A 25431-nucleotide genomic window follows, 5' to 3' on the forward strand; every position below is an offset into this window, starting at 1 on the left:
CTTATTATTTGCTGCGTGATACTCTGGATTTTGCAGGTGTAAGGCTCATATACAAAAGTTAAATTTAGGACGTGTTTATAGTACAGTGTATAAAAAACTGAAAAGTCTCATGTTTGGCCAGATGGTAGAAAGCAGTTGTAAAAGCTATAACTTGGTCTTCCTACCACAGACCCGTGACACCAGATAACTCCCTGCTTTAGGAGAGGCTGGTCAGTATGTCTGTCTTAATTTCTCTCTTTTTTTCTTTTTTAAGTGGTATTTACTCTTGTTTGATAAATTTTGAAAGATATAATAAGTGGATGTTAACAAAGTCTAGTGAGGACTGTTTGTGGTCAGGCAAGTTCTGTGGGGGAAGACAAATGAGCAGCTGAGGCCCCTTGGTTTGCTCAGCACAGAGCTGAGGGGAGGCCTGATGGCGGCTGCAGCTCCTCACAGGGAGCGGAGGGCAGTGCTGAGCTCTGCTCTGTGTGACAGCAACAGAGCCCGAGGGAACGGCATGGAGCTTTGCCAGTGGAGGGGCACAGATGGGTCAGGGACAGGGTCTGCACCAGAGGGCAGTGGGCATGGCCAAGTGCTGAGGAGCAGCTGGACAGTGCTCTCAGACACAGGGTTTGGATTTTGGGTGGTCCTGTGTAGAGCTAGGAGTTTGACTCCATGATCTTTGTGAGTCCCTTCCAACTCAGGATATTCCATGGTTCTATGATTATGGGATTACTAGCAGAATCCTCATTGCATGTCTGAGCTTTCATATATTTGGCCATGCAACGTGAACAAAGCTGGAGCTGAAAAACTCCTGTATTTCGCATTATGAAACTTAGGGTTCCCAGGTATTTTAGAGTTGCTTGCAAGATGCTGCTACTTCCAAGCTGCATAATTTTACAGGCACTGTAGTGTGTCCAGAGGATTTTAACTCTGCTAGCATTTCTAACTTGAGGTTTTTTCAGGAGGTTGTGTTGTCCTAAGCATCAGCTGCTGAAGAAGCTGTTCAGCACTGCTGGGTGCTGTGCTGGTTGGCTGCTGAAGCTGGAGAATGCTGATATGAGTGTGTTGGTGGGGAGCATGAAGCCAAGCTGCTGAGATGTCCTGTTCATCTATCAGAAGAAGATAAGCAGTTTTTTTTTTCTCAGCATGCTGAAATTGTCGAATGCAACAGCATCAGGACTCTTGCTTAAGTTCTCAACCTCTCTGACTTGTAAAATCATGCCTGATTGTCAGAGCACGTGCTGAATGTCTTTGCAACGTATTTGTGGAATGTCAAGGCAGTGTTTCTTTTGGATGCAGCCTTTTGAAAGAAGCAGAATATGAATTGACATCAGTGTTGCTGAGACAGCCAGCATTTCCTTGTAGGTTAGCATAATAGTTACAACAGCTTATTTTAAGATATACAATTAAGTATAAACTGAATTTCCTAATCCAATTTACATCAGTCCAAACATAAGAATAACTGTCTGGCTTCATCCTCTGGCTCCACTCGTCATTATCTGTATGATGTTTTTGACATCATATTGTGCAGCAGTTATGGGTTCGGTCAGAGGGATTACAAAGGGGAAATAAATTAAATGGCAGCTCTTTTACACACTGACACTGAAGCCAACTCCTTGAGTGTGTTATCCTCAGAAACCACTATGCTTTCCATAATGTGGGAACTCGTCCCATTTCTGCAGCATGTTTCCCACAACAGTAGCTAAGCTTTCTGCAGCTGCCCCATTTCCTGTGGTGGGATGCTGTGGTCCTGTGTTAGTGCATCTCCTGCTGGGGTCCCGGGGCTCAGGTGAGTACCAGCTACTACCTGAGATCATCCCTAGAATATGTTGGTCCTGTGCTTCTACTACTTGTATTGCTGGAAAGGGAAACGTGTACTATGGGAGAATTCAGATAAAACATAGGTGGGAACCTGGAAAAGATGGTAGCGTGGTCAGTTGCTTGGCTGAGATGCAAGGATGCACACTGGATACTCCCTAGAAGCTATTTTGTTCATGGCACAAATTTAAAGCTACAGTATCTATGTATTTGGGATCTCTTCATGTTTTACAGCAAATATCTGTTCTACGAGCAGCGCTCTGGATGAAGCCCCCCCTTAAGTGCCCCTTATTGTAAAAATATATCAAAGACTTGTCAGAAAAAGATATTCTGTGGCTTATCTAATTAAGTTCTAATTCATTTTAGCATAATAAACTAAATTTAAATAAGCTTAAAAATAGTCCCCAGTGTGCCTCTGGTTCATTTTTTTATAATCCTGCAAAGGGACTATTGCAACATACCAATTTTTAAGTATTTTAAGACCAAAAAAAAAGCTAATAACACAAAATCCTTCCATTGAAATTGAGAGATTGGGAGGAATATCCTCATAAGGAATTCACCACCCACCTCTAGCAAAATAATTGAAATGATACATCTGATTGTCTTTAATTTTACATTCTACTCATCTTAGTTGTATATTAGTTTCCCCTGCTGCACGCTTTCTTAAATGAAAGGTAAGTTTTTGTTTGTTTATAGCACTTCTGTGGCTTTCAGTTCTTTCCATACTTAGCAAGAAAATTCAGAACCACCGTTTCATTACCGACCATCTGCGGTTGTAGTAATCTGCCTATAAATACAGCCAAATGTAGTTCTATGTGGAAATAATATGCATATATATGTGGAGAGATAATTGGATTATTCCAAGGTTGAGTTCCCTTGCTGAAGAGCCAGACAGTGCAGCAGCTGTGGTTCACACCAAGGCAGAGCCTTGTTCCTCGGTGCAGATGTGCACAATCTCCCTGTTGCCCCACTGTGTAACGCTGCTGGTGCTGCACAGATCTGGGTTGAGAGCAAGGTTGTTGATGGAGTTATCCACACCTTTTCTAAGCTATGGCTCATTGCAGCTGGTTAAACAATGCTCTTTAATCCTTAGCTTTATTTTTAAATTCTCATCAACACCAGCTGTAGGTCAGATTTCCCATCCTTAATAATATCTATCCGGAACAAATAGCAGTGAGTGATGAATCGCAGCCGTGTGTTGCATGGGAATGCTATTCAGTTAATATATTTTAAACCAAAGTTAGGATTGAAGCTGTTTATTACAGGCATGAAATTAATCAGCAGTCAATGAACTATACATCAGGGATGAGTATGTCACAGATAAATCACCAAACTGAGAACTTAGGAACTGTTAATAAACAACTGTGAATAAGCAACTTCAAGTAACTAATCCCCCCAAAGTTCTCGTCTCCCACTCTAACAGGTCCACAGCACACTACACAGCAGTGCTGCACAACCCATCTCCACCAGCACATGTGGGTTACAAGTGCCCCTGCCCTGTCTGAGGGTGCCAACTCCCTGCTTGTACCCACCTGCTCATGTGCACCCCCGAAGCTGTGGGTCCCACCTTCAGCAGCCCCCACAGTTGCCCCCAGCCAGAAAGCAGCTGTTCTGTCTGGCTGATGGTTTCAAGATGACTGTCTGGATTTCACTTCCCTTTTAACATTATTGGTCACACATGCATGCCATAAACGCGTTCACTTTCTTATCTTATAAGGTGATATTATTTAGACCATTTGCTGAGGCCGTACCACACAGTCATCTCAATGCCAGGTACTCCTAGATCTCATTTGGGTATCGGCAGTAATCTCATGCTTCATTCATCTACACCTGTGTATATAGCAAGGCAGTTTTCAGGTGTGATGAGGCTGCTTTATGGTATTGACATTTGGAGTTTTTTAATAAACAAATATCTACATTCCCTTCGAGGACTAAATAGCCCTTCACAGAAAGGTGGTAACCTTGCTGAAGTGTGCTGCAGGCAGACAAGGCTTCATTACATTACAAGGACGTAAGCAATTTGCCAAAGCAGAGGGCTCTGCCAGCTGTAGTCTGAGCTAAAATAACTTACTGTGCCTGAATTGTTCCCCAGATACCACTGCACTTGCATGAAACTCATTATACTCATTAAAAAAGACTCAATCACATCACCAGTGAATTCTATCGATATAAAGAGCAATGAGGAGAAATGACCGATGGATCAGAGTCTGCTCTGATCCAAGGCAGGCATCCCACTTTTGTTTTGGAAGAAGGGAGAGGTAAGGTCTGAGCCTAATAACCAGCCCTCTGGGGTGGAGGCACTGCGCACTTCTCTGAAGCCTCTCTTCTTCTTGTGTGGTTTTCAGATGGATTCTGGCTATTTTATAGCACAGCAGATCATCTGGGAATATAGGCTGCTCTCTTTCCAGCATTTATGAAATAGAGATTTCTGAATCAACATAGGCCATTCACTGTAGAAACTTTGTGAGTCAAACATTGCTTCACTTCCATAAATGTAAAGGGTTGTGTTTTCCTTAGAAAGGCATGATGGTAGATGTGGGATTTTGCTCGGTATGAGCCATCTGTCTGACTGTGAGCCTTGCACTCTTCCCATGTAGACCCTGCATCCTTCTGTAAGGTGTCAGCTACTTTCTGTTAGGTATTTATGCAGTTAAACTGCAGTCCAATGCTGTGCTGGCAGAATTGACCTACTACAAAACCTGTGAGTAAAGAAGTTTTCTGACTGCTAATAATAGCTTCTCTTATGTCTTCTGGTGATCAACAGTCTTCTATTTCAGCAGGTAGAGAACAAAAGACTCACTTCATGTGGTATGGAGATGCTTCTAAGGAGAACTTAACAGAGCAATATTCAGATGGAAAGATTTCTGTGCTTTATTGCCACAGACCTCTATAAGGCACAAGACAAAAGACACGTTCCTGTCACTAAAAACATCCTGTCATTTAATGCCCTTGTCACCTCCATTTCCTTCCACGTCCTATGTCAAAATAGTCTATCCAAACTGAACCAGAGATACAGCTGGTGATGCAGACACCTGTACTCACAAACTACAGAGTAATGAGGACTTGGCAACAGATTTCACTTTCTTCCAGACTAGATAAGACTAAATAGTGACATCTCTACACTTTGTAGTTCTAGAATCATGCTCAGGGTTACACAAGTATTTTCCTGATTTATGTGTAATACCAGCGTTACTGCTGCCTTGTCTGTGGCTGCCACTTCTGTAAATGGAATTAAAATGAAGGAACAATTAAGTATCATTAAACATTTTCAACTGCATTGTAGTAGCTTAGCTGTACCAGTGTTAGCAGTCTCATTCATTTCTTCATTTGGGATTTCTCATACTGGCACTCTCACAGAAACACGTTACTATACATGGTTCGTGCTCTAAATAGTCACACATCCAGCATGAGTGAAGCGCAGCTCAGCATAAGGAAATGAGGGAAATACTTTCCAGGCAATTAGTGATGTTAGCAGAAAAAGACTCTGCCACAAATAGAACAGAGTGAGTGAGCTGAGACTGCAGTGCTTCAGTTGTAGTGTGAAGTGGGGGAGTTGGGATCCACTGCGTCACTGGCTGCTCTAACCTCCTGGCAGTCACCAGCAGTGCAGGGGACTGCACATCTAGAGAAGGACTCGGCTCCCAGATACTGCAATATCAGCCTCTGTGCTTGTAAAATCCAGTGAGGTGGAAAATGTGAAGTCACCGTGGGTCTCAGAAATATTTCCTAATACAAACTCTTTTAACCTCCTCGGTAGAAGTTTTAAAACGTGCCTTACTGATCTTTCTGTTGGCTGTGCTCCATGTTTCCAAATTATACTGAAAAATGCCAGAATTACATTTTTGTAAGGTTTCTTCTTCGTGCAAGTCTGTCGCTTGAAGTCTTGTGCAAATGGGAAGGAGATGAAGTCATTACCATAATTCATTCACCTGAAACTTCAGTACCTAGTGGAACTGCAGCATGGTATCAAATGCCTTGTCTAGAACCCAAGGCTCATTAAATATAAATTAATTTACATCGCATTTCCTGTAAACACTACCCTGTCATCACTTTGCTAATGGAATCTAGTAGTGTTGTGCCTATAGAACAGTGTTTTGCTCTCTCTGCAGCTCAACCAAGCAGAACTTTCACCTATGCCTCATGTCAATCAGCCTTACTTCTGAAATCCCTCTTAGAAAGCGCTGATTGAACTGAAGTGAGTCTGTGTGAGAATTCACTGAGATGTCAGTATAAATCTAGTAGTGCAGGTAGTCCTTGTCCATGAGCTTCAAATAAAGCATCCAGTCAAGAAATCTTTAGTCTCAGCTATGCCTTTACCACAAAGAGATGAAGACTTTTTCTGTGCTGAGAAGAAATACTAGCAATGCTATGTGCTACTGAGAACTGAGGTCAGAGAATGCTGCCTTTCATACTAAAGTTATAAGCTACAAGGAACTTCAGCATATTCATCTTTCTGTAGGGAAAAAAAGAGACCATCTTGAGGAACTGACCTTATGTTCAGACACAGTTAATATATCTGTGCAGCATTGTGGGATTACTATTGGAAGTTCTGAGGTAGACAAGTTTTTCAGTGAATTCTTGCAAAATAAATAAACTAATAAATGCCCATTCTTTCCACAGGTATAAAGAACCAGAGTTAGGCTTCAGAGAATTCTCTGGTTTGGGAGAAACACTGCAGAACAAGTATCCTGTAGCTAGTTCTCACCAATGACTGTGTTATCAGCTGACAGGCGTGGGCCTGCTTGAGCTGCAGCCAATGAAGGAGATCATTTCTTTTCTTAGTCCCAAAAGGTACTTTTGAACAGGAAGATTAAGCATCAGTTAAGTTTGCACCTTGAGTTAGTGTAATGAAAAACTCACACTCTGCAGAACTCCCATGGGAAGTTCTGATGGGAAGATCAGATTTGAAGAAGCCTGGCACAATAGTCCAAAGCTTCATACACTGCCTGTTTGAAAGTTAAACTTCTCATGCTCTTTGTAGGGGATGTATTAGAGTTGTTTCACAGAATCCCAGAGTGGATGAGGTTAGAAGTACCTCTGGGTCCACGTTACAAAGATTAGCATGATGGAAAGGCAATACAGGAATGAAAGAGCAAAAGGACAAACGGGAAAGAAATACTAACCCATCTCTGAGGATCAAGGCTCACAGGGAAAAACTTCACAAGGGAGGGATCTAACAGAGGTGCAGCCAGGCTCCACCCCTTCTGGTCATGCAGGTGAATTGCCTTCACCTGTGCTCCCAGGGCTGACCCAGTCCTTTCCACAGGTGCTCAATCAGTGGTTTTGGCCGTGACTCAGCAGTTTCCATAGAGTCCATCCGGCCCAACCCCTGCTCACGCCTGGATATCCAGAGCAGATTGCTCAGCAAATGTCATAGTATCACATGTCAAGATGACTTGTGAAGATTTCCAAGGGGAAACCCCACACCCTTTCCCGTGCTAGTGGTTCATCACCCACAGAAATGCTTCCCAATGTTCAGAGGGAATCTCCTGTGTTCCAGTTTATGCCTGTTGTCTCTTGTCCTAGCACTGGGCACCACTGAAAAGAACCTGGCTGTGTTTTCTTTACACCCCCCTCCACATTCGGATATTTATTATATGTTGATGAGATGCCCCTCGTGAATCAATTTTTGAGGCTTTGTAAAATAAAGTAACTTTTTGTTTTATCACGATGACAAATATTTCTTGTTCCCTTATGCTTCTTTTGCTGTGTCTTTAACCTACTGCCTAAGATATCTCCATGAACTAACGGTATTAAATCTGCTGATAAATGTGAGATTGCATATAAAGTTGGAAATCAGTGATAATGTTTGATACAATATGGTTAGGATAATATTAAAAATGGAGGCCAAAGGTTCTAAATCATGCTTTTTTTTTTTCTTTCTTTTTTTTTCCCTAGAGTTCTTGCTTTGAATGATAACTCTTCTGATGATTGTACAGGTGTAAACGTCACTTTTTTTCACCACATTGATTTTGATTTAATGAAGTGGAAAAGGCAGAGAACAATTTTGATTGTCTCATTTCAGTAAATTGAAATTGCAGTGAATTGAAAAGGAACTATTACAGTCAGTTAATATTCTGTGCAAAATGAAACAGTCATTTCTTATGGCTTCCAGTAGACTGGGACGTTATTGAAGTTGCCATAAATACAGAGTGCTGAATTATTGATTTATTTACATGTGTGTACATCTGATACTCCTCACATGTCAGAGTACCATATGCTATAGCATATAAATAGCAATCTGCAATTTATACATCACAAGTCACAGACACAGCGAGTGGGAACTCAGACGACAGGGCTGGGTTTTAGAGGATAGCTAATGCACCGCTCTTGCAGTTTTAAGTGCCATCTGTTTTGACATAGTCTGGGCCTGTGTTGTGCTGGGGCTGTGTTGTGCTGGTGGTCAGGAATCCACACAATTTAGCGCTGTTGGGCCTCAGCCAGTTTACATTTAGTAGGAGAGAGCAACCGGTGGCCGTGCCTCTCTCCCTGCTTAACTCCCGAATTTCCCATAAACAAAATGTTAATCCCTGTGGTTCTGAATAAGCATAATGTGCTCGCTTAGTGCATCTCTGCACGGATATTGCATATGTTTGCAACAGATGAGGGGACTGCTGACTGTCACTCTAGGACCTGTACAATGTGAAATGTCTTCTATTAAAAAGAAAAAAGAAAATCCACATTTCATGTGTCTTTCTTAGAGAGCTGTTGGATAAGTTAGTGCTGGTGTCCCAAATTTCTTGTTTGGAGATTACATTTCTTTTCTTTTTTTTCCCCAGTCAGGTCCAGGTCGGTCAGGTCCAGAGCTGGTTCCTCTGGAAAGTGGCTTTGGCGAGCTTTTTGCTGAATGTATTCCTTAGTGTGTAAGCATAGTGGTAGCACTAAGAAACATAAAACTCTGGGTTAAGTGAAACTTTCTGCCATTCCCGTGAAAAGCCCTGGAGGCCTGCCTGGCTTTCTCAGATTGGCCACGTGTCAAAAGGGAGAGGAACAGAGCCATAGAAAATGAGGCATTTGCTCACCAAATGAGAGAATGCTTGTCAGGATACTAGCAGGTGCTTTTGAAGGAATCTCATTTGTAGGAAAAAAAATAAACTTTGGAACCTGAAGTATAAACGTAACCGAGCTGATGGAGAGCAGGCGTTCCCTGTCAGCCTTCAGTCACGCTCTGTGCAGTCTCACTGATCATCTGCAATCTGTGGCCATCCTGCGTAGCCAAGTCAGGCTCTTGGTGGTATCCCTTTGAGTCTGCGAAAGCATTAGCTTAAGAGTAAATGTGTCTGCCTGGAAGACTCTCAGCGCCTCAGTGTAGTTCTTCAGGATTCAGAAGATTTCACAGTGAATAGGGTCACCCTGAAGTGAGCAATGGGATAATAACAAATCCAGCAGTTTTTCTTCCATTGCTTTTTTGTTTAATTATCACTCCCTTGCTGATAACCCAGGTGACAGAGACACGTGTAGGTAGAGAGGAGAAGGGATGCCCCTGTCCCTGCACTGTGTGGGAGGGTCACACCTCCATCTGCCTTGCCATGTGACTCCTCAGCTGGGACATGGGGGCATTCTGTAGAATTCTATTGGTGTCCCGCAACAGAATCCAGTGGGAGCTGCAGTTTGCTTCTTTTCCATTTTATTTTCCCTTTAAATCTATAGATCTTTTATTGTGCTGTGTACAATTCTGTCCCATAATTTGGAGCGCTGTCTCTTTGTAGATTTTCAATTTTTAAAGCCTGCATTGAGTTTAGGGAGGATGTTTAGACAATTGTAAAGTGCAAATTTGTGGCTTTAAGTCTTTTGCTACTGTTTCAGCTTATGTTTACCCTATTGTTTATCATCATTTCTTCAGTTCTTGTGGCCAAATCATAGACCCCCCGTTAATTCCAGTTAGTCATTTCTGAGAGTTGTGCCTTTTTAAAGCACCAGTGTTTGATTATGAAGAACAATGGTCTGTTCCACAAATAATTAACTTTTGGTAGATGTGCTGGGAATAGTCATTCTTGGGGGAATTATTTCTCTGCTGTAAAATTTGCAACTGACTAGATGCAAGTCATCTTGATTACCCAACACCATGAGTGTACCATTCTATTGTCAGCTTTCCCCAAGGCAAGCATTCATCTACTCTGTATGTTATTTCCAGTTTAGAGCAATGCACATCTTACTGAACTAAATGACAAGATTCTGCAGGTCTTCCACACTATAGTCTGTGTGAAAAAATACGAGTCTTGGAAACATCTCCCTCTCATATCCTTGCATACAGCAATTTGGCTTGGAGTTGTTCTGTAGTAATGAAAACTGATAAACCCTTCATTCTAAATGCTCCCATTTTTGAGAAGTGAGATATTAGAAGAGCTACAGCTGATTGTAATGGCTGCTTGGATCTGTGTGTTTTCTGCTTGTGAGTTTTCCATCTAACTTGATTGCATAGGCCTGTTTGTATCAACAGAAACTTAATGTCAGCATATCATTGGAAGACAGAGTAGCATCATTTTGCTCCAGCTCAGTGTCACTCCAAGTGATTGGTTCTGGCCATGTAATTGTAACTAGAGAGCTAGTGTTGGGCAATGCGCGCTCATCTATAGTTACGTCAAGTGGATTTGGAATGAAAAGTTAAGACCAATACATAAAATTGTGAAACACAAAGATGTAAATGTTGCCTGGCTTGGCAAGTGAAAAAATGTTTTACCATATGCAGTTTTCAGCATGGAGTAGTTCAGATATCTCAGATTGACTCAAAGGAGAGACAGACTGCAGTTGTAAGTCTTTGGAAACAACTCTCAGTCCTCTCTTTAGTGGTTTTAGTTACCACCACAGGTGTATGAACCCAGTTACTTTCAGATGAAACGAAGTCAAAAAATACACTCCAGCAGAACAGCTAAAGTACCAGAAGGAACACCTAGTGAGTATTGAGGCTTGAGGGTAAACCTAGATGTCCAGAAGCACCCACTGCTCAGGCCTGTGGCTGTTGGGTTCTTAGCAGTAACTTGGGCTCTATCAGTCTTCTCTTCCCCCCCAATCTTTGTATTTTTAGCTCTGCTCAAGAAGATGTGGATAAATTTAATCCTTGCCAAGTGGCAGGGAACAAAGTCAGTAGGGGGCAAATAAATAAGTTCCAGCTTTTGACAAAAATACTGCAAGGAAGAATTATTTGCTTAATAAAATTGTAACAATTATCTCACTTGCAGTGCTGTTTGACTTGAAGCACATAGTGTGAATATGCCAGGAATGCAAGATAGGTCTCTAAAGGTATTCAGAGGAGTTTATGGACTAAAGAAAACTGGAGCTCAACATCACAGGGGTGTCACACCAGTGTAATGCAAAGTGTAAAATGTCACGCAGAAACAGCTGTGAGATGGCTTCACATTTACTTTAACGTAGCCCTCTTCCACATGGTTTTGTAACAATGCCTCTAGTCTTGTTCAAAAGGTGCAGTTTCTTATTACGTTCTATGGGAGGTTTTTAAAAACTATAAAGGGTTATTTTAAGTTCTGTGGAACTATTCCTTCCAGGAGCATGTGGATGCAATTACTTCATGAGCTCTGATGCTGCTCATTTTTACACTGAAATATTGAGCGTTGTCATAGATCTTGTGCTCTCAAAAAGAGCTTTGCGTGACCTACAAGATCTCACAAGATCAGCAAAGCTGGAAATTAATTTCTTAAGTCTCTCTGATCCCTTCATTTTACTTAAGTTTCCTACCTAATTTCTTGTCTCGGTAAGAATAAATGGTTTGGTGGGAGGGAAACAGGAGCTGTAACCTATCTCAGGTTTATTCAGATTTTTGCATATATGTGTTGGAAATAAGCCAGGGAGCAATGCCGACTAAATGAAATCATTGTAATATGGCCGCAGATGGGGGATAGCGTATTGCATAGTTATAACTGCATATTTGTCAGCTGTGATGATGTTTCGAAGAGCGCCATACTTTGCAGTTTTCTTTAATAATTTGCTAGTTTTCCATCCCTCTCCAGAAGCTGTCTGTTTGAATTAAATTGACGTACATAAGTACATGGACACAGAGGGATGGGTTAAAATGTATGACGTGGTATATTTGGAAAACTGAAAATGAGCAGTTTTAGAAGGTTGCTCTGTACTCCAAATGCTATTTAAAAAACTGAAGATTAAGAAGACAGGTGTGGGGAAGACTAGTAGAGTAGGTAGAAACAGATGATGAAAATGAATGGCCAGGCAGCTGTATGACACGTGGGAATCTGGACAATACGTTGAATCACATACTGAATGCATCATCCTTCTGAGACTGTTGAAATCTGGAAGGCTGACAATGAGTTTTCCATGAAATACGGGAGAGAAGGACTCTGCTGTAGCCACTGCTGGTGATGCCTTGGAGTGTTGTGCTTGTTTTGGAGTACTGTGCTTTGGGAGAAGTGATCACAGGTTGGATAAAGAGAAACTAGGAGACGCTGTGAGTATCAGTGATGTGTCTAGGAAGAAAGGACTGAAGTTTGAGCACATAGCTGCCAGAAATCCTTGCAGAAATAATGGAGATCTATCATTCTTCACAAGCTCTAGCAGAGGGCAAGAAAAACAGCTTCTTACATGAATTGGGTAATAGGAAAAATTTAGAAACTTGATAAAGTGACAACACTGGAACAGGCACTTCTATGAGTTGAGTTATAGTTTTCCTTTGAAATCAAGAACAGGGCGGACATGCACATCAGGGATGGTTTAAGTGTACTTGGAGAGAGACCTCAAGAGAGCTAATCCAGTCCTGTTACTCATTCTGTACATTCTTGATCACAAAAAGTTGCAAAATCACGTAGGTACCTCTGCTGAGCAGCCCTTTCTAGGAGCCTTGACTGCTGCAGTTCTGTGTGAGGTTGTGCAGTGAGCTTTATTCCAGCCAGTCCTTCCTGGTCTCCTGGTGCTGGGAGGATGCAAGGTCAGCAGCGCTACCTCCTCAAACTGGAAAACGCATGACGACATTTTGGATGTGGGAGATGCTCTTCTGTAGGTACCTGTTCTTCTGTGACTACTTCTGTGTTTAGAGTCCTGGAACACCAGTGACTGTTGTAGCCTTCTGCGTTAGCTACATTTTTTTGTTCATTTAAGCTGAGTTTGACACCAGTCTGTCATATCCAGGAGTCTTGTGCTGAAACACTCTGGCAGAAGCTGTTCTTCTGTTTCTATGGCCGTTAAGCTCCCACTTTCCACAGCCTCAGTAAAGAAGTACTTCTGGCATGGGCACAGGTGGTGGTACAGTAGTAAAATGTAAGATTTACACCAACGTTTTACTCCGTTAAATAGCTAATACTTATGCAGCACTGTTACTGCTGAGAAGCTGAGTGTGTGGTGTTGCCCTAATATGCTTAAGTGGTTCTTGTTCATGTTTTGCATCTAATGTTCTGCTGAAAATGCCAATTTCTTTTTGTTTTCCTCACCTATACTGGCTCTTCAGAGCCTAGTTGTAGTTTTAGTCTAAATTCTTACCATAGCGTTCCTAAAAATCTCAGCAGTGGCAGCAGATCAACATGAAGCATCCGTTTGAGTTGTCACAGAAGGACCGAGGTTTTGTTAATGCTTACTGAAACTTTCATTTTAATGTTACAAGCCTGAGGAGCTCTGCATAGAGATCACTTTAAAACAGGTGCACACAGAGCTCCCTAACTAAAGGTGCGGCTGAATCCAGTCAGGCTTCCAGCACGGGCAGCAGTTCAATCTCAAGAAGTCCGTGCTGGGATCCAGGTATCAGGTATCTGACACTAATGTCCTTTACTGTCTAACAAAAGCATGACACTGTTTTTTTCGCTGGTTCTGAAATCAGAAACTCTATTGTTGTCAGGGCCAGGATGCACAGAGACTTGATCTTAGTTTGAATCATGTGTGTAGAAGGCTATTTTCCCCCAGATGTGTGCATGCACTGGGAAACAAACCAGGGGGGGAAAATAGAACTAAGGAAAAAAAGAAATAGAAGCAGAAAACTTTGAAATAAACCAGATTCCTAATGGAATAAAAAACCTCCCTTTAGTGCATTTTCTCCCTCTGTGTCAGCTTTTATAGCTCTGTTTCTGGCATGCATCTTTTGAGATTTCTTTAAAGATTGTGAAGAAATTTTGTCTTACATCAACAAACCATTTTCAGAGCCTGAGCAAAGCCATAACAAAAAGCATCTTGCAAAAATGCACTGGTGATCAGGGAGGGAGAGGAGTAAACGAGGTTGTAGGGAGGGAAACACGGGGCTACTTTGTAATTTATTTTTACGTATGAAGATCACCAAAATGCAAAGTTGCATTTCAGGTTTGTAAACAGTCATGGGTTGTTGGTTTTTTTTTCAGGACAAGATCTGTTTGTATACATTTTGTGACTAGGCTGTATTGAGAACTGCAGTTGGTTACTTGGTTTGCAACTGCAGGACGGTATTTATTGTTGTCTTACCACTGCCCTCTCTTGTTCTGGCTGATAGCTGGCACTTAGTAAGTGGTGAAAAACTAAACTGAAGCTGATGCAGTGCTGCAGGAAGTCCCTCCCAACAATACTAGAAAAGCCTGGAAAACATATAGCAGGCCAACTGTTTTGCTGAAGCTCTGAGTGCTACCAGAAAGCCTTCCAAGCCTTTACAGGCTAAAACCTCCTGAACTCACCTCCTGTGTTTTCTTTTCCCTTTAAGAGGTGTTCTTAGGGGGAGGAGGAGATGATATGTTCATATGGACCTGTGCATATCTGTTTGGAAGTCCATGTCCTGGAGGTGTGTGGGAGCAAGTTTCACATGGAACGCCCTCAGGATATGCGGGGTGCACATCTGGAGCTGCTACACTAATGAGAGAATTAGAAGAGCATGAAGAAGCACGAAACCTACCCATAACACAGAAGGACACCACTATTTTAGCTCCAAGTCTTAAGTTAAAAACCACAGTATGGTGATTCATTATGCATCCAGGATGTCTGAGGTACTGACTATGCACAGTAAGCACAGGAACAAGGAAGGAATGCCACTTCTGGTCCAAAAGGAATGGAGATTAACCGTGCTGGCTTGGTGCTTTGATCACAGGAGGGGAGCATCATGGAGTATTAGAAGCTGCTTTATAATTAAGTGTAAGAGTAGCAAAGAATGTAAGCCTGTAGGGATGGGTTTTTTGATGTTTTCAACAATCACAGGCTGAAACTCTGTTTTTTCATATAGTGCTGGGAGCCCATCTTACAGGAGGTAATCACACTGTCCTTTTGTAGTAAAAGCATCTTAAAGTCTCAAGAAAGGAACAAGAAGGGAAGGCTCCAAATCTGCCACATCTTATGTGCATGTTTAACTTCAGGCGCTGTCGTTGCCTTTGGTGGTGATGTGAGGGAGGTCAAACACATGGTAAGGCCTTGCAAGAATTAATCTAGGGGACTGTTGCCTAAGTGGTCCGTGGAGCCAGCGCTTGTCTGCAGGAGCTTGGCTGCTGCTGGTGGGATTTTTTCTGCTCCAGCTGTAAACCTCATTTTTAAAATACCAAAGTATAGTAGACCCTTTCCAAATAACGCTCCTCCATGCAATTATTTGCAATGGCTGCCAGGGGGGTATTAGGGGTCTCAAAGGGGAGCAGAGTGTCTGCAAAACCTACTCTGTGTTAAGATATTGTTCTTGCTCAAAAATATACAGATCCCCGGGTTAGGTTCACACAGCCATAGACCCAGCTCAGAAACCTGGAAGAAAATGTTTTTTCTTCATCTTGCTGAATGTTTTTTCTTCATCTTGCTGAAATACTGAGTTTTTGTCTAAGTGAAACACGGCACGGAAGAGGAAGAGCACAGGAACTGTGTAGTGAGGGTTCTCTCTTCACAGTGGGAGATGGTGATTTTGATGTCTTCAGCTGAGCTAAGGTGGCCTTGAGCACTTTGTGTGTTGGTTTCTCCAACCAAGGAGTTGTGCATCTCACCCTCATATACGCACAGAAAATGCAAATCTTGTGTTTGCCGCTGCTGTAGTGAGGTGAGACCAAGCCTGTGCTGGGTGAAGTGAAAGCTAAATGCTCAATGGGAAAACATGTGTATCACTGATCAAATTCAACGAAGACGTAGTTAATGTAAAAAACTGCCTAAATGTGGATTTGGGTAGGTTTGTTGAATGCATTTCAGGATGCACCCTGCTTAGCCTGAATTAGTGCTGCGCAGTTATGAAGCTCAGAGCCAATGTTACTTAAGGAAATGGCTTTGCATGCTTCCCTGAAATGTCTGAACTCTGAAGTGATAGGGAAAGATGCACCGCGGTGCAAATCTTGATGTTGTGAAACCACTGTTCTTATTCCATTCATGATTCATGTTATTCTGCTGGGTGCTGTGTTTTGGTTTCTATATTCATCTGTACAGTGCTTTTCTCCTTAAAGAAATGCCTGTTGTGATCAATGTGGAAAGGTTAGAGTTGGAATTTCTGTTGCTATCAGTGTGGACAGGTCAGAGAGGGAACGAGCGAGCTCTGTGGCAGCATTCATCTCTCAGCATATCATCTGTGGCATTTGTTTGACTCCCAGAAATACCACCTGGCTGTCTCCATCTATTACTTTATGTTACGTTGTGTGGCATGAAGAGCTGGGAGAAGGAGTAGACATGACTTTTAGGCAGCAACGTCAGCAGAAACACAAAACTGTTGAAATGAACTTCTGTTGAAGTCAGGCCTTCTTTGTAGCACACGCCCTTTATTTTTGTGCCCGTGAGAGGATAAAGAAGGAGTAAATTGTTTTGTGTGGTATTGGGTTAGCTGCTTTTGACCTGACAATAGCACTAGGAAAAAGATGGTGTAAACATTGTGCAGTGGTTCTGTAACAAAGCTCCAGGCATGCTGTTTCCCTGCCGCTTGCTCTTCTGTGCTAAATGTGACCAGAGTTCATGATCTCCCTTTGGACAGGAGTGCCTTTCTGGAGGCAAGAAGCAGCACAGCCAACACCCCGCAGAGCCAGTTGCTAGATTCTCGGTTGAACTCCTGGTTTGCATGAAGGAGAAATGAACTTTAAAGACACAGGGAAAATACCTGCAGGGGCTGTGTTTTTCCCATCTGCCCAGGCCTGGTGAACGAAGCAGCGTTTACCTCCTAAACTGCTCTTGGCTTCTCATTGAATGCCTGGAGGAGCAAAGAGGCAAAGGATGGCTGCATACTTCCCTGAGCAGCCCCCAGCTGCCCAGCTGCTGCTGAGCTTACTGCATTTACTCTCTGTATTGAATGTTATTTTCAATGTTTCCTGTGCCGTTTAGTCATAAGCATAACAGTGTGAAATCTCTGGGATTCTACCGCTGTCTCCTCTTTACCTTAAGCCTTGAGCCCACAGCCTGCCCTCTGTTAGTGCCGTTGGGCGCTCAGCACCAAGGTGAGCGGTGCTTTGAGAACATGCCCTGGGAGTGTTTCTGAGAACTTGTGTGTCCTCCCTCTGTCTGGTAAAATGGCTGCTTGCTGAAATCCTGCCTTTTGTCTTCCAGATTCCGACCTGAGCATGCGGACACTCAGCACGCCCAGTCCAGCACTGATATTCCCACCGACGTCTCCCGGTTTCCAGAATGGTCGAGGTTCCTCTACTTCATCATCCTCAGTCACTGGGGAAACGGTGGCCATGGTCCACTCTCCCCCTCCCACCCGCCTCACGCACCCCCTCATCCGGCTGGCAGCCAAGCAGCAGAAGGAGCAGTCCCACATCGACCGGCTGCCCGACCAATCCATGATCCACATCTTCTCCTTCCTGCCCACCAACCAGCTGTGCCGCTGTGCCCGCGTGTGCCGCCGCTGGTACAACCTCGCCTGGGACCCCCGGCTGTGGAGGACTATACGCCTGACCGGCGAGACCATCAATGTGGACAGGGCACTTAAAGTGCTGACGCGGAGGCTTTGTCAGGATACACCCAACGTATGTCTCATGTTGGAGACAGTAATTGTTAGTGGCTGCAGGCGGCTCACAGACAGAGGACTCTACACCATTGCTCAGTGCTGTCCGGAACTGCGGCGGCTGGAGGTGTCTGGCTGTTATAATATCTCCAACGAGGCAGTCTTTGATGTCGTGTCACTGTGTCCAAACCTGGAGCATCTGGATGTGTCAGGTAACACAAAATATTTAAGTATGGATGCCTGGGAGTCTGAAAGCCTCATGCTAGTCACTGATCTGCTCCCCAAAACTGCATGCTCCCCTTTTCTGTGTTACATTTCAAGTTAGGAATACAGATATGCTCACACTGTTCCAGCGTGCTGGGCACCACCAGAATCTCAGTGCCCCACATGCCAGCAGCAGCTCACAGGCAGACTCTCTCTGATGGAGGCATGCTAACAGAGATGAGCCATCCAGACAGCCGGGGTACTTCTAGATGTTTGCATAAAGCAGCCTGTGCTAGGCTTTTGTCTAGGTATAAATATCAACTGTCATTCCTAGGGAAACTTCAAAGTCTTGTAGTTTCCTATTCCTGTTCCTATTTTAACCAGATGTAGCTAGCTGAGACTTTCTTTTATAGCATATACACTTGCTTAGAGACTTCATCCTTTCACTGCAGTTGCAATATATCACTGCTGCTGTTTAGATCAGCAGAAATGTTTTAGAAAGTTTTCCCCAGATGTGTCTGGGGATACAAGATATTTATTTCTTTTTCCCAAGGCCAGCTACACACAATTTCCTCTCAGAGAATATGTTGGTGTTTAATTAAAAGGATGCACTCAAGCAGATCTCCAAAGTAAATTTGAATGTCAGTATTTATTTTGCCATCTTGCTTTGTTATCAGTCAAATGTTTATAATAATCAGCTAGACCAGATTTCCAGATTTGCTATTGCAGAGGTATTGGTGGCGATATTACAAGCAGAGCAAAGTAGGAGTTGCAAACAATGTTGATGAGTCACTTGTGCCCAGATAAGCTGATTATTCTAAAGATTTCTCAGATGGTGCCCATTGGTTTGCTCTCTTTTTTCTTTTTCTTTTTTTTCTTTTAAACTGATTTTTCCAACTCTTGCTTACTTACTAATTCCCAGGATGGCAGAGTGTCAAGGTAACATCAAAACAAATAGCAACAAATCAAAAGTATTCACTTGTTTTGTGACTTCTGTCTGCTGTTGACAATTGATTAGGGATTCTGTCCCAGAGAGTCTATCCACAGTCAGGTTATATCTGAATTAGCTGCTGTCAGACATGCAGACAACAGCTGGGGGTTGCTACCACGCATTCAGGTTGAAGCATCTACAGTATCAGGAGTAAATGTGTATGCCTGTGTGATTTAAACCTGGAGCTACATATCACTTTGAAGGTTGGCTATATCCCATGCATATTTATGCTTCTCTTACATACATCCTCTCGTGTGGTATGGAGAGTTCATTAGCCCAAATATTCTGGCTCTGGAGACACAGGAAAAGTGTAATTGCTGAGCTGAGGGTGAGCTGTGAAGAGGGAAAACAGGTTTGAGGTAAAAGAAAGCATAATTGGTTTAGTGAGCAACACCTTAATGACCAGAGCAAGAGAAAGCCATGGATGAGCATAGTGATGCTGTTGGAAAGATTCAGACTGTTTCTTAACATGTCTTTTTGTCCGTCTCTGGGGATTTTTGTTGTAAAGCAAATTCGCTTGCCCTCATTCTTTTTTTTCCTCTCCATTTTCTCAAACAGAAGGAATGATTCCTGAACTTAAAACAGGAAAAGCCATCTTCTTCCTCAAAGGCTGGGGGGCCAGATTCTCACTAGTCAGCATTGTAGTGCCGAGGCAGTTGCTGAAAGAACTTACCTGCCTTGCTGAGCCGTGCCTCAAGCTATGCCAGAGCTGCTCTTTTATTTCTCTTTGGGAAATAAGTGTTAAAAAGAAGGTATGTCAGGGGAGGCCAAAAAGAAGGGGGAAGAAAAGAGACACCCTGCACTTACTTTCATAGCTGAATGCTATATTAAAGGAATTCCAGGAACAAGATTTCAAACAGCAGTTTTAATTGCTGTACAGACTCTCCCTGGACGTTGTCTGAAATGGGGTTTCATTCTAGGGCCTTGGATGAATTTTGGCTACAATTAGGAAATCTCATGTAAGAAGTTTGCTTCTGTAATCAATACAGGGAGTAATTAGGAGGACAAGGCTTGCATCCATGTTTGGGCAATTCTCAGCACTGAAAGAGTTCACTGATCTGGTTTTATAGTGAACAAGAAAGGTTGGGCACTTGTGCTGGAGGCTAATGCTGTACTTGTAGCCAGTTAGTTAAAACCCAGTTCACATGAATCCCTCTCCTCCTTGGATGGCTATTTGGCAGCAAGAACATACCAAAATCTTTAATGTCAAAACCAGACGTTCTTATTAACTTCCAGAGCTCTCCACAGTGGAAGTTCCGTCACTTTCAACATCCACTTTGTGGGCAAGTCTGAGATATCTCCAGAAGCTGGTTGAGCTTCACTGCAAATTATTATCTAACACGCTTGCCAAGAATTTTTTAATCTGTTTGGAAGTTACTCCTCCGTTTTAAAAATCAGTTTGACTTCCTTTATGGAAAATCCTGCTACAAGAGTTTTGTTCTTACATTTTCTTTTTATTATTTAGGACAGAAAAATTGTTACAGACTGAAAAACCTGTCATTTTGCCTAAAATTCAGGTAGTTGTTTATCAGTGTGGATTCTTCCTCTGGTGGAACCATTTTGAATATCCTTTCCATGAAATATCTAGCACTGTAGCCAAAGTAACTAGACAAGACGATGCTGAGCTTACCCAGGCAGTGATTACACACTTACACACCCTGACTCCAGCCCTGCTGAGATCCTTCTGACCTATTCACTGTTTAATTGTGGTCATTAAAGTTCTCCCCTTTCTTGGATCCACAGCAGACTAAACATTCTCCTCTACCTCATCAGCCTTTCATTCTCACTTGAGCAAATCAGAAAACTGAGTTCTGGCCAGCATATCCAGAAATATCCTGAAATACTCAGACTATCTTCTTTTTTTTTTCCTTTTTCTGAAGCATATTCAATCCTTCTAGTAAATGTCTGAACAAGACCTGTAGTATCAAGTGGTATGAGTTTAGATCATCCGAGTTCTTGAGGTGATCTTCATACAAAGATTGGCGTGCCTTTTTTTTTTTTTTTTTTTTTTTCAGATTACTGGAGCTGTGAAGCGTTTATGATCCATGGGGCTGTAAGGCTGTCATCTTAAATCTTCTGCCTTTTCATGGCTCAGTTCATTGCTTTTGGCCAGTGTTTCAGCAATACAGAAAAAGCTCCTTCTATCCTTTCCTGAGGGCACCTCCTCAGGTATAAGCTGCAGAATTTGAGTAGACATTTGCGGCTGAAGCTGTTGGGCCTTGATCACTTGCAGGCCAACTCTCCCTTCTTCCTTACAGCTGTTTCTAGACAGTAAGCCCACCTGAACAGGACACGGTTAAGTATTTCTCTTCAGTAGCCTGAGACTGCAAGTTTGTAATGGAGCAGAAACAGCACTTTCCAAAAAAGCTATCATTCACCAGTATACAAAAATGGAGAAAGTCTGTGAGCATGTTTTTCCCTTTAATCTTTTTCCTTGCAAGGTCTGGTCTTGCTCCTCTAGTCTGGTTTTATCCATTTGTGGCCAGACTTTCACACTTCAAATAATTCTTTTCTGTGTCTGTTCATGTCCTTCCATGCCCTTACAAGTCAGCTCCTGCTGTCTCTCCCCATTCTCGTTAGGTTACTCAAATCTCCACCCTTCTGCAGACCCATGGTCTTGCCATAGTTTTGCATCTTCCTGCATTGTGGGCTTGGGGCTGGATTCACATCTGTTCCCCAGATGCATTTTAGACTGTTTGTGGGGTTTGTCTCCCTTTTTATCACAGGATTTGATGGTGCCAGAGCCTCTGCTGTTGCTTTACAAGCTCAACCAGTCAGCAGTGAGAGTGCCTCTGATCCAAAAGCTTCATGGTTCTCAAGAAATACCATTTTCTCAAACTGACAGAGTTTCTATTGTAGTAACATGCTGTTGAGTGTCCCTAAGTAAACCTAAGGCCATTATTTCACCTTTGGCATGTGGGCAAAATCGGCTTGTGGTCAAATTGGCTGGTCCTCAAAATCCAAAGAAACATCACAACTCCAATGAAGTGTCTTTGCCCAGGTACAGGGACACATAGCAGCAAGCCCAGGCTAGTTGGTCAGGATGGCTGCTCTTGTAGATATCCGCTCTGGAAGATGCCTTCATGGCATCTAGCATGCCATACCATGTGCACCTTTCTGGTCTTGCTGTTTGTTTTATCCTTACTGTTTGCTGAAATTGACTGCTTTTCCACACAGGCTGCTCCAAAGTAACATGCATCAGCTTGACTCGCGAAGCCTCCATCAAGCTGTCTCCCTTACACGGCAAACAAATCTCCATCCGCTACCTGGACATGACGGACTGCTTTGTCCTGGAGGATGAAGGACTGCACACTATTGCCGCCCACTGCACTCAGCTGACCCACCTGTACCTGCGCCGCTGTGTCCGCATCACCGACGAGGGTCTCCGCTACCTGATGATTTACTGCACCTCCATTAAGGAACTGAGCGTGAGTGACTGTCGCTTTGTCAGTGACTTCGGCATGCGGGAGATAGCCAAGCTGGAGTCGCGCTTGCGATACCTAAGCATCGCCCACTGCGGCCGGATCACAGATGTGGGCATCCGCTACATAGCCAAATACTGCAGCAAGCTGCGCTACCTCAATGCGCGGGGCTGCGAGGGCATCACGGACCATGGCGTGGAGTACCTCGCCAAAAATTGCACAAAACTCAAATCACTTGATATTGGCAAGTGCCCTCTGGTCTCAGACACCGGCCTGGAGTTTCTAGCCCTCAACTGCTTCAACCTGAAGCGTCTCAGCCTGAAATCGTGTGAGAGCATCACTGGACAGGGCCTCCAGATTGTAGCTGCCAACTGTTTTGACCTGCAGATGCTGAATGTTCAGGACTGCGATGTTTCTGTGGATGCTCTGCGATTTGTTAAACGACATTGCAAGCGCTGTATTATAGAGCACACCAACCCCGCCTTCTTCTGAAAGGATACTCCGCCTCTGATGTTACAATGCAGTATTAAAAACACTGATGTATAAACACACGCTCCCATATTCAGTAATGCTGGGTTTTTTTGTAGCTCACAGGAGTCAGCTTTTCTTGTATGTTGTTGGTGAGGGAGTGTTTCTAGAGGACTATTTTGTTTGCTTTTTATATGATCACTTTTTAAGGTGCCGTCTGACCACTTTTTAAGGGTCTCTGTTGAGAGGCTGCCTTAACACACGACCAGTGAGTGCTCAGCATCCCTAGCGGGGTGCTATTTCCGTAATAGCCATGATCTTGTCCCAAGCTAACGTAGCTACCTCCAAAGGAAATAGCACATAATCCCTCCTTTGGAAAGGCTAATAAGCTGTGTCAAACACATCTGAATTCCAGCTGTGCTCTTAAAGCTGACTATGCAATATATGTCTCTGTTCCCCAATTTTTCCAATATGGCTGATAAAGCATCCCCTTATCTCCAACTAGTTTTTCCTTGGTAGCCACTCATTGTAATTCCTCAGGAAATACTGGATGATGTTCATAAATATACTTCACTGAGTCAGAAAAGACCTGCTGGCCATTGCTGAGCACTCCCCTGCATGAGCCTGGAGATTGTGCTGAAGCGTAGCTTCTCATGGAAAGCTTTTTTCCGGGTCACTTATGTACCATCACTTGGTTCTAAATCTGTCTTCACCTGCACATGTAGTAGCAGCTTCTGGGTCTGATAAGCAGTCATATTTTCACATGAGTGAGGGAAAACAGGTGAACTATTGGTGGTGTTGCAAAGGGGGAAGCCAGCAAGTCAGTCTGAGAGGCTATTACAATTCTGCAACAAGCTGAGCTAACACTGCAGTACACTGGGGACCCTGTGATGCTGAACAATGACTGACACAGGGCTGTGCCTATTGCTGCAATGTACTGCTGTCACCAGAATGTCTGCCTGCTCCTTCACGGTGCCTCTTCAGCAGCTGCCTCTCTCTGCACAACTCAGGCACGTGCCTTGAGGTGCATTCAGTATGTGCCTTAGTATACATAGAAACCTCACTCTTTTCTGTGGCCTTCTAGTTTAGCAGGTAGATGGCTGATCTCAGGTCTTCAAAGAGGTTAGCTTGCTGTTAAGTGACATCCTGGGAGAGAGAGGGGCTTAGAATGTTATTCACGTCAGAGGTTTCATTTTGTGAAACCTTGTCTGCATGTGTTCCCAAAAGCTGGATAATTGGCTGCTGTTCAGCAAGGAATTACTGCGCCAGCATTGCCGTGTGACACTGCAAGCCCACTGCACTCTCACGGTCACTCTTGCTCATGCGAGAGCAAGCAGGACTTGGAGATTCCCCCTCTGCCGCCTCTTTCCTCAGAGGACAGGGTCATTTCATGGTTCCTTTCTTCACCGTTTTCTGGCAGCTGTTTCTCTGCAGTTTCGCATTTACTGCTCAGATCTGGAAGCCAGAGATGTGAGGGGTGATGATATTTTCAGGCAGGCCCCCTCTGTGTGACTGACAGGTGAATCCATACAGTCAGCATTGTGAATTTATACATTCATCTCAAATGCTATAAATGTCTTGGTAGAGAACATAAGAAGGGAAGCACCGTGTCTGGTTTTCATAAGCAGTAGTTCCATCATCTCCAGACAGCACTCATAAAATCATTGATATGAAGTGAAAATCCACATGCTCACGAAAAATACATAATTGCTGAGGAAATACTTGCAGCAGTGCTCTCTCAGATTACAAAAGAGCAATGCTTTGGGCACGTCCCTGCAGAGGGAACTTGTCCTCCTTGTGCAGAAAGTCCTGTAATGTACGTATGTTCCTCCAGTTTGGAGTTCCCTATCTTCTGGTATGTCACCACCTGTGAATTACAAATGAGACTGTACTAAAGCGAGGAAGGCCAAGGAACATGATTTTGTTTTTGCTACTGTTACTGGTCAGCGGGTAGCAGAGAGTAACCCTGTCCTTTGACCAGTTAACATCCCTTTCGTTTTCCTTTCTGTGTTTTTAAAATTAGAGATTCTTTTCCAGCCAGTACTACAGTGTATTTTATCCGAGCCAGCTATACTGTTTATCCTTTATCTGAAAACGATCCCAAGAACAGTTAAATGTTAAGCCCGTTCCTGAAGATGGTGGGATTTAGAGCCATTTGCACTCATGAAATACAAGGCCTCATTAGTAACATTTAACTGTTTATTAGGAAAAAAATAAATAAAAGTCTACTTTTCTGGCTAAGCTAAATTGAGTGAGTAGTGCTACATGGTTTTTAAGGTTTCTGATGTTTAAATTGGCCTGTACTGTACAAATCTCACTATAAAGCCTTAATTTGCTACCAAGAAATAAAGCAATATATTGGTAACTGATGAGCGTACATTGTCATGTGCAGTAATTGGTCAGCTTATTGTGAAAATGAGAAGATTAAATACTTGTAAAACTTTGTTTTCTTGAATCCAAGCAGAAAAAATTAACAAATCATCGCAACAAGTAGGTGGGTGATTATAAAAACAACAGAGGATTTGTACAGGTTATGGTTCTGCCTATCTGCTTCTTTAAAATTCTATTTTCCTCACGAGGTTCTTCTTTACTCTGGGACGTAATCAGTAACTGGAAGTGTAAGTAAAAGAAAAAACAGCATGTAAAAAGCTCACGAATGAAAGGTCCAGGAGGGCCTCTGCTCTGAATTAAAGACAAGCTAACACACTTGTTCTGAAAAGTAAAAGGGCAAAGCGCTTACTTATTAG

At 43.1% G+C, this 25431-nt stretch overlaps 1 protein-coding gene across 2 annotated transcripts in view; it reads left to right on the top strand.

The window, feature by feature from the left end:
• FBXL7 (F-box and leucine rich repeat protein 7) overlaps positions 1–25053 on the top strand; it is a 149125-nt gene extending 124072 nt beyond the window's left edge. For both annotated transcript variants that reach the window (XM_015854444.2, XM_015854445.2), the window contains exons 3-4: positions 17200–17811; positions 21972–25053. In XM_015854444.2, coding sequence (XP_015709930.1) covers positions 17200–17811; positions 21972–22708 — 1349 coding nt within the window. In that variant the 3' untranslated portion in view covers positions 22709–25053. The remainder of the gene's footprint in view (positions 1–17199; positions 17812–21971) is intronic.
• Positions 25054–25431: the final 378 nt, after the last annotated feature.

The sequence above is a fragment of the Coturnix japonica genome, chromosome 2 (genome assembly GCF_001577835.2).
Source record: "Coturnix japonica isolate 7356 chromosome 2, Coturnix japonica 2.1, whole genome shotgun sequence".
Taxonomy (NCBI): domain Eukaryota; kingdom Metazoa; phylum Chordata; class Aves; order Galliformes; family Phasianidae; genus Coturnix; species Coturnix japonica.